The sequence below is a fragment of the Poromitra crassiceps genome (genome assembly GCF_964638095.1).
Source record: "Poromitra crassiceps genome assembly, chromosome: 12".
NCBI lineage: Eukaryota > Metazoa > Chordata > Actinopteri > Beryciformes > Melamphaidae > Poromitra > Poromitra crassiceps.
This window is the reverse complement of record NC_139632.1, coordinates 24,499,755-24,509,754: the sequence shown is the minus strand read 5'-3', so window position 1 is coordinate 24,509,754 and position 10,000 is coordinate 24,499,755. Positions and strand designations below refer to the sequence as shown.

The 10,000-nt window shown below is 43.9% G+C and overlaps 1 protein-coding gene across 1 annotated transcript in view; it reads left to right on the top strand.

Annotated features, from left to right (window-relative positions):
- cep63 (centrosomal protein 63) overlaps positions 1-6,942 on the top strand; it is an 8,481-nt gene extending 1,539 nt beyond the window's left edge. The window contains exons 4-14 of the mRNA XM_083648213.1: positions 41-163; positions 289-402; positions 550-678; positions 1,055-1,200; positions 2,245-2,388; positions 2,567-2,669; positions 2,822-3,019; positions 3,564-3,650; positions 3,782-3,984; positions 4,529-4,871; positions 5,947-6,942. Coding sequence (XP_083504339.1) covers positions 41-163; positions 289-402; positions 550-678; positions 1,055-1,200; positions 2,245-2,388; positions 2,567-2,669; positions 2,822-3,019; positions 3,564-3,650; positions 3,782-3,984; positions 4,529-4,871; positions 5,947-6,150 — 1,794 coding nt within the window. The 3' untranslated portion in view covers positions 6,151-6,942. The remainder of the gene's footprint in view (positions 1-40; positions 164-288; positions 403-549; positions 679-1,054; positions 1,201-2,244; positions 2,389-2,566; positions 2,670-2,821; positions 3,020-3,563; positions 3,651-3,781; positions 3,985-4,528; positions 4,872-5,946) is intronic.
- Positions 6,943-10,000: the final 3,058 nt, after the last annotated feature.

Below are 10,000 nucleotides of genomic sequence, written 5' to 3'. Positions count from 1 at the left end.
TGTAATCAAGTCATCAAACTTACACAAGTTTTCCCTACAGTTAGATAAATTGAAGAGGAGCTATCAGAAGCTTCAGCGAAAACCGCTCAAGGAGGTCGTTGGAGGGGCAAATGATAAAGAGAGGGACCGTTCAGAGGTGACCCGCCTCAATGACAAGATTGAGGTACAATAACATTGGTCCATCTCTCTTTTTCTGTTCCTGACTTTGCCTCTTGGTCAACCAAAAATGGCCCTTTAGTGCCCTCTACTGGTTATATAAAGAATAACCATTCTTGCCTTTCTCCTCAGGAATATCATCAGCGCTCTGTAGAGTGGGAGCGGCAGAGTGTCCAGTATCAAACACAACTGACAACACTGGAGGCCCAGAGGAAGAGCCTGGCCGATCAGCTCACGCACATGAAAGTAATGACTAAAGCAAAATGCTAACCTGAACATGTGATGTCAATTCACACAGGCAGTTTAATGCTGACACAAATGGGAAACAAATGTAATTTTCCTGAATTAGCAATAGTAATTTCGTGCAAATTGTTTTTGTCATTTGATGTCCAGTTCCAAGGAGCATCCTGGCAAAAGGAGAGGGACGACAGGGGGCTGCAGCATCTGCGGACCCAACTGGAGAAGGCTCAGGCCACCCTGCACTCACAGGAGCTGGAGCTGGAGCGCCTCCGACACCTTCAGGTGTGCCTCAGATAATACCAGAGTGAGCTAGCGGCATGTTGCCTCCGACACCTTCAGGTGTGCCTCAGATAGTACCAGAGTGAGCAGACGGTTAGCAGCCGGCATGTGTGCAAGGAAGGAGAACAGGTGAAAAGTGTCAGAATAGAACCTACAAGTGCAGTAGACAGTGATTGACAGTTGAGCATGTCATACAGTAACAACTTTGGTGTCAAAGTTATGTTAGAACTAGGAATGTTCAGCAGTGAGGGATTTGCATAGTTTAGAAGCGAATGTCACTAAAACTTTGACATTGGCCTTGTTGATTGACAGCAAGAGTAGATTTATGCTGCAGTCTACTTGCCAGTTGAAATCATATTTTGCTCTTCTAACATTACAGGTGCTTGTAGAGGACAGGGATGAGCTCCACACCACCCTGGATTCCCAAGATGCATTTGTACAAAGAAGTGGTCTTCAGCGGCAAAAGCTTCGTAATGAGGTTGCCAGACTTAACCAAGAACTGCAGGCTAAAGATCAAGTCATTCGGTGGGTGGATTTTTTGTTTTCTGTAAATAATAGGTTTTGAATCTGTCATGACAGTGATACTCAACTTGCAGTCCGGGGGCTAGAAGCGGTCCGCGGTAGGGTGCCGAGTGGCCCGTATGACATAGTATAACACCCGAGACTGGGTTCTTTACTGTTATTATGTACAAGGCGCAGATGAGTGGCTGTAACACAATGACCGTTTTCACACATGCGCTTTATACCGGGAAATGACCAGAAAGCGGTGTAATGCCTTCATGTGTGAAAGTTGTTTTCCGGTATAAGCGCGACCCCGTCATCGCGGACATTTCACCACTTTGGAGCTTGTCATAAGAGCGGTATGTCTGCTTCATGTGTGGGCGTGCCGATTTCCCCCCTCCCCTCTCTGCTTGCTCTGTGGCCAGTCCTTCAGTCCTCCGCAGCAGCCCGACACACAGGACAGACACAGCGAAAATGGCAGCGGCTTGTTCTGAGAGTCTTGCAAGCCGCCTAACGCTTGTAGAGAAAGCAAATGCACGAAGCGAAATGTGGAAGTGTTTTGCTTACGTTGCTGACAGCGAAGACAAGCCCCTGGACACATCAAATGAAGCCAGTCTGTAAAAAGTGCTTCAACGCGACGCAGGTGAACAGATAAGAACCAGGCTATTTCTCTCCGACAGGGATCCCAACTTCTTCAAAGATTTCAGTTCAAAGACTGGTTAGCGAATGTGAAGGATACAACATACATGCCCTCTTAAGTCAAACGAGTGTGATTTATTGTGTGACAAGCGAACTTATTTCACCATCGGAGTTTTGTCGACCCCCAAAATAAGGACGATTCCCCATCCAAGTGCACACGTCACTCCCCACCCGCTCTGCAGTGCCCCCCCGACCCCCCTCAAATACAGGTATTTTCGCTGCTGCTTTTCCACATGTGATCCCTCAGGTGTGAAGGGAAGTTCCGGGAAATAGCCAGTCTTGATTTACAGGTAATTTCCCTGTCTGTATGTGTGAAAACAGCTAATGTGTACTGTGAAAGGTTTTCACTGGATATCCCTGTGTTTGCAGTTCTCTGGAGGACTGTCTTGCAGCCCAGGGCTATGCCGGTGTGGAAACCCTCAGACAAGATTTGGAGAAGACTGCAAACAGGCTGCACTGTGCCCGTGCCTGTGAGGTTCATCTCAAGGATGAACTAGCACGACTCAAAGAGAGGTGAATGTTGACCTCTTTATAAGACCACTCCACTGTTAATAGTTATTTTGGACTTATATGCTCGACCTTTGTGCTTTTATATGTTTTGCATGTGCCATATCAGCATCTCTTTTCCTTTGGTGTCTGTTAGAGTGTGTCCACTACTGTGACTATACAATAAGTGTTCTTATTTCCTTAGACTGGAGAACGTGAGCAGACAGAGAGGCGACCACTCAAGGAGAGAGCAAGAATTGAATCACATTAAAGAGGAACATGATCGCTCTGTTGCTGAAGTGAAAAAGGTGAGAAAACATCACTGTTTATTTTTTCGTGCAGATGTAAGCAATTTTCTTACTTTTGATCAAATGTTTACCTGATTAACATCTCTATTGTTCCAAGTTATGAACCTACTTGTAGTCATCACTGTCACTCACTCTCTGAATTCATTCTGCAGCTTCGGGAGGAATTGAATAGGGCCAAGCAGATTCACGGTGGTGAGGTGGAAGGAATGAGGACGGAAGTGTCAAAGTTGACCGGTGAGCTGCACCAACGTGACCTCACCATCGCCACACTGAGTGGCTCTGTATCCAGCATCGAGCGGCAGCTGTGTGGCGAGGTGGAGCGGGCGGGGCGTAAGGCAGATGAGCTGAAGGTGACCGGAGGAACAACATTAATCACTTGGAAATAATCCAGTTTGACCTGGAAGTGTTTTGGAGCGATACAGTAACATTATTCCATGAGACATTGCATTAGTGTTTTGTTGATTGCAGTGGGGAAATGCTGTGTTTCAGGCAGGTGCTCATGTCTCAGATGTTCCATTAGGTTTAGATTCGGTGGCTCAGACAACTGTTTCATGTTCATCAATGCCTGAGATCACCTGTGACCGTTTTCCGGGAATTCTTTTATCGTGGAAGAGACCACTTCTGAACCGAGAGGCTCCACCACAGGAGGAAATCTAATTCTTCTTTGATTTTAATTGCATTCACCTGGTATATAAAGTCTATATCAGTCCCTGTTTGGTGACTAGAATGGAAACCAACAGTAGGTCCTGAGGACTCGAGTTGGGAACCACTGCTTGGTTTAGGGAACCTATAGAATTCCAGAGCCCCTCATTTGCTCCTCCATTCTATTCTTTTGGCACTTACTTAGTATTGTGAATGACAAATTAATTTGTCTCCTTTTCTGCCATACTCCAGACAACTCAGGTGCAGCTGGAGACTCTGAAGATTGAGAATCAGCATCTGAATGATCTACTGGAGAGATTGGAGTCTCGATCACCCAAGGTTTGGCCTGCTTTGGTCGGGGTCTTTCATTCATAAAGAGGCCCAGACAGGATCTTTGATTGACTGCCTGTTTCCAGGTCTGACTAATCTCTTTTGGCCTTTTACTCTCTTGATTGCTTTGCTCACATCAGAGGGGGGATCCTTCGTTTGCATCCCTGAGGGAGAGCTATGTGTCAACTCTGTGCAGCCTGGAGCAGGAGATTAGGCAGCTAAGGCAGGAGCTGGCTGAGAAGCACGCCCGCCAGGAGGCCTCCACTCAGACCTGGCAGGACAAATATAATCGAGTCCTGCTCAACCAAGCCAAGACTGCCCAACCACAGTCTACACAGGACAGGTACTTTACACACACACACACACACACACACACACACACACACACACACACACACACACAGAATCAAGACTTCCCAACCACAGTCTACACAGGACAGGTACATTACACACACACACACACACACACACAGACAGAGACACACACACACACACACACACACACACACACACACACACACACACAGAATCAAGACTTCCCAACCACAGTCGACACAGGACAGGTACATTACACACACACACACACACACACACACACACACACACACACACACACACACACACACAGAGAATCAAGAGATTTAACTCTTACTAGGGATGCACGATATATCGGCAATCGTATCGGCATCGGCCGATGTTAGTCATTTTTTAACATATCGGCATCGGTCTGATGTTGCAATGTTAATATCAGTTATCGGTATCAGCCAAAATTTTCACATTGAGAGGAAACAATGTGGTAAATCTATGGGCTTTTCCAAATGTTTTTGAAAAAAGAAATGCATTACTGCATCCCTAACTCTTACACAAGTTACCCCTTTATTCTGCAGTCATGAAGATATCAGACATCACCAACACAAGGAGGAGATGCAGGCCATGAAAGCTAAGATGCAGGAGAACACCACTCGTTATGAGGGGGAGATCCACAGGCTCCGCAAACAGCTGGAAGCCCCCTCCCATTCATCCAGACCTCAGCACTGCAGTCAAGCCCAAGACAGCAGGTCTGACTCCCGAGCCTCCTCTTCTTCCTCGTGCTCCTCAAACAGTAGTAGAAGACTGGCCAGGACAATCTCAGTGCCTTCTGCCATTCCCAGTCATTCTGCTGCTGAGGGCCAGAGCTCCACATATCAAGAGGCTTTGAACCAACTGGCCAGAGAAGACATGATGCCAATGGTGAGGCTAGTTACAACCAAAGAATCCAGTCCTTAGGGGAGTATAGCAGAATATTATGTAATCAGTGTCACTGTTGTCACTACTTGCCTTTTCATCTCATTGGCTGTATAAAAGATGACAGCTCCCCAAAACTGAAGCCAAAACATCTCACCCCCTGGTGGCTGGCTGCAGTATAGGTAATAAATCCCGTCCCCTCTATATTAGCGGGTGGGACATGAGCCAAATGGAAAAATCAAAGTACACGATGTCAAATAAATGTTTCCCTTTTTTTTTATCATGCTGATGTATGTTCAAGTGCTCATTATGCCTCCGCCGGCGATAGCCAGGCCGGAGGCATGGTTTCGGGTTGTCCGTTCGTCCATCCGATGTTTGTTAACGCAATATCTCAGGAAAGCCTTGATGGAATTTCTTCCAATTTGGCTCAAACATCGACTTGGACTCAAGGATGAACTGATTAGATTTTGGTGGTCAAAGGTCAAGGTCACTGTGACCTCACAAACTCCATTTTCAAGCTCAGTAACGCTATATCTCAGTAACGGAATTTCTTCACATTTGGCTCAAACGTCAAATTCTGGACAGACATGGATGTCGACTGCTCACTTGTTGGTGGAGGCATATATCCGCGGTGCGGTCGTTCTCGTTTTTCTGATACGTTTGTTATGCACTGCATACTGCACAAAGGCAAATTCCTCATTTGTAACATGTTTACTCACTATGGCTATTAAGATAATCTTGAAAATAAAAATGGGTGATTGACAGCTGTGACAGCCATTCTCAAACCTCCGTCAGACATTGGGACGGCTGAGGGGGCTCCGCAAGACTCTACTGTGTACACTCGGGCTCCAAATGACATCACACAAGCAAGATGGCAGCTCGCGGAAATTATATAATTTGGCTTGACTTTTGCGTAGCGGTAGCAAGTGGAGATGCATCGTCCATATTTTTACAGTCATTGGTTCATCTGTAGTCTAGGCAGACAATTTGAATAGCCACGTTTCTACTATCCTATCATAGTGGTAGATTTTTTTTTTTAGCAAAGTTTCCTACAGTTATGTGTTTTTCTTGTCTTTCTCAGGAGCTTTTAACCGCATCGCCTGCACACAGCGTGGTCTCCCATTACTTGGAGATAGAAAGCCTACACAGCAAGGATCTGCTCCGGAGACTGGACACACACATCCAGGGTTTCAGAGAGGACAGCGCCAGGACAGTGGTCAAATACCAACCTAGTGGCTCAGGGCCTGGCTCAGACCAGACCTCTGCTGTACAGAACGATCAGTAGAGTGGTATAAATATATACATACATACATACACATGTACGTCGTGTGTGTGCGTGTGTGTGTGTATATGTGTGTAGAGTGTGCCAGAACAAGTGCACAGTGGTGTGACATGGGTTGTAAGCTGGACTTAGCTCGTCGTAAGCATAAGGTATACGCCCCACTTAACTGAGCTTTAGAGCTCCCCATCTAGTCCCATTGAAGACAGTTTGCATAAAGATCACTCTGACAGCCGAGGGGCCTTCAAGTTCAGTTGCAAATGTAATTCAAATGTTCCAGTGAGCTCTCACCTGCCTGGGTGCTGTCAGACCAGGATAGTATAGTGCCTTTCCATTAATAAGCCCACTACATTTATTTTGTAGCTGATTTGTTCAGATTTCTGCCTGTGACTTTCTATTTAATTGGTTTTTAAATTATCTTTACGTCAGCAGAAGTTTATATATGTGGTTGCTGTGCTTTTTATGGGCATATTTGAAATGGAAGCCAGTTCTTGTTACCTTGTCTAACAGGTATTGTTTTTTTTGCTGGTTTTCTGATACTAACAGATGTCCACAATATAATCTATGCAATGTTTTTGCATGTTGTTTCAGGGATCGAGTCCTAGCCATAACTTGAGTATCTCCTCGTTACTGTTTGTGCTACAGATGCAGGATAATTGGGTTATATTTCCCAAGGGCAGCGGCTTTTAATATAAGTTTTGCGTTAAAGTAAACATCCACCAGAGAAGAGAAGGCTGTCGTGAGCCCAAACTTGTGTTTTATTGATTTCCTAATACAGGACAGAGGACACACTAGTAATATGAGGATGTGAAATAAAGAGAAGAAATAAATCCAATTTCTCAAGGAATGTTTTTTTTTAGGTTAGAGAGTTCTGAAAATACGCTTAGCTGTTCTTCGGGGCCACTGGTTTTCATTTTGGTGTTTGGTAGCCCAGCCTTATTACTAGCACTTCTGAGTCCCAACAAACAAGAGGTATTTGGCAGCTAGGGCAGGCATTCCTCTGCCTCTCTCTGGAGTGAGGCGAAAAGGTTTTGATATGTGAAGATTCCTTTTAAGGGGCCTAGTGTAAGGGTCGGGAGGAATCGTAAGAGTTTGGATCGCATACAGTGTGTACACAGCCTTAATGATCCACATGAGAAATTTGCTTTAAGATGATGGAGTAATTGCTAAATTGAGTGGTTTGGTAAATTAAATTACTCTAAGGCTCTCCTCGTATCGGTCCAAATATTATGCCCGCATTCAGTGGTGTGATGATGCAGAAAAAGAACACCTTCATTCCAAGGAATTCTCAAGTGTTCACAGTCTGATTGCCCCCATTTTGGGGATTTCCAGCCAGGAGTTATTCATTTCCCGAAGAACCTGATTTTGAAATTGCATCAGGAACTCTTAACTCGAAATTACTGTAAGTGCAAAAAGAACACATTGATGGCTTGAGACCATCAAGTCTCCGATTGCCTTACCTGCCTTGCTGATAACAAGCAGCAGAGGGCGCAATTAAGTGCACTGCTGTTACACTAGGGTTAGTCTCTTAAAACAATGTAGAAGAGATGGTCTGGCTTGAGAGACTACACTAGGGTCAACAACAGCAATGAATGAATTTCACAAGGTAGATGTAGTTAACAAGTTTCCCCAGTACTCAGGAAAAAATAGACTTGTGTGATATAGTCACTGAATACTGGGGTCTAGATTTCAGTTTTCATGAAACGTAATGGAAATGTGTAGCATGGGCCAAGGAGGAACCCATTGAACATGGGCCTTGGTGGAGGTCTGCGTTTGGCTATATATATATACATTCTCATATACACACACACACATATATATTATATATATATATATATATCAGTGGAGGTTATTATATACAGTATATATATCAGTGGAGGTTATTAATGTAGTGCTATGGAGGATGAGCCTCCCTTCTTTTTTAGAAGAGATGGGGGATTTTATATAATATTTTTTTAAATAAAATATCAATCAAATGTGTTTTTCTAATAAAATATCAATCAAATGTTTTTTTTCTTAATAAAATTCATGGTATTCATGATATTCTTAAAATGCTACAACAGTGACACCTGTAGGGCACTGATGGAGCGGCATGCAGACAGAGTCTGTGCCAGTGGGTCTGTCTGTGGCTGTGCCCTCAGGGGTACGCTACAATAACATTACCCCCTTGGGCATTTTGACATTTCGACACCTGAATCTCCCCACGGGGATTATTAAAGGTTTCAATCAATTTAATTTCCTTGGTAATTTATCTCATGCTAATCTATGATTGATATGAAAACACATGCAATTCACAGGGAACAGTGAAGCCTCAACCGCCCTCACCAATCAATCACTACCAATCAATTGATTTATTCAACCAAATTGGTTGTTGATTGGATAGATCGGTAAGATTGACATTGTATTGTCCAATGATGAAGACTCTCAACGCTGAATCCAGCTCCACTATTAGGAAGCGATGACATCGAAGTGAGAGTGTTGCGGTCGGGGTTGATCGAGGGTGTAACCACCTGCCTTTCACACCAGAGAGCCGGGTTCAAGTCCCGGTCATGATCACAGCGTTTCCAAAGTTCTCCCTTGTGTTCATATATATATATATATGATCTCTGCTTTAGAAAGAAGGCCCAATTCATAAATACAATCCCAGTAACAATAAATGGAATAAGCCTTGAAAGCACTGCAACAATGTAATTGTCTCTGAATGACGTAATACGTTTGCATGCTTGTATGCAATGTGGAACTGTTTGCAATACTCTTCTGTTGATGTACATTTTCTGGTCATTTCATTACCTGCTTGGGGTTGCACAAAGCAATACTTTGCTTGACTCCTGTTGTCACAGATATGTTTGGTAGAAATAAGCAAAAAGTACTGCTGTAGAAATATAGTGCAAATTTATTACAAAATATAGGCTATACCTCTCTCTCACACAACAAAGACATGAATGAAATTATATAAAATAATAAAAAACTAGCAGTAATCCAACAAGTCTGTGAGCCACGTACTGTGTCACACTTTTTAGCACAGGTTTTGTGTGTCAAGGTCAAGTCATTTCTGTCAGAGCTTTTCAGTCTTCACTTGAGAGGTTCTTCAAAGTCCAAGCTTTCACTGAGGCTCAACCCCAAAACCTCCAAATTGTGGTGTGGCCATATAATAGGTGTCATTTACAATGGGGACATGTCCCCACCACTTTTCAACACAAAGTGACACCCTTGTGTACTCAGATGTCAAATATGGTCTGACAGAGAATTCTGGAAATTTTAGTCTGGAAAAGTATGGAATTTTGAAATGGAAAATGTATCCACCTTATTTCTAGCTGCCATGATGCCTGATGGGTGCTTCTTCCGCTTCCGGTGTAATAGACTGTTTTAACTTGACAAAAAAAACGTGAGGACTTTACAGCAGAGCCATTCTGCTCGACAGCCGTGTCGTTCGGGTGCGCGATATTTTTTTTCCCATGATGGCGAAGGCTAGGCATAGGCATGACCCGCCCCTCTCTGCCTCTGATTGGCTGACTGTACTCGGCTGCTCCCACCTTCTTTCCAGGCGAGCCAGAAGTACAGTGTATCTCAAACGTGAGCAGCAGGTGCAAAACAATCATTAAATCAACAAGCATGAGATACTTCATTATATGGAACGTTACAATAGCAAACCCTATATCTGAGTTATTTCGGCCTACTTAGCCTATTGCACAGATGTGTAATTTTTTCCTTGTCATTCCAAATTTAATCACATTGTTGCTCTGATTAAGTAGAAGTACAGTTATTTGTGTAAAAAAAGACTGGTAAAGCAGAAGTACTGATTCAACTTAATTACTCAAGTAAAAGGAAAAAAGTACAGGCTCTGAAATGTACTCAA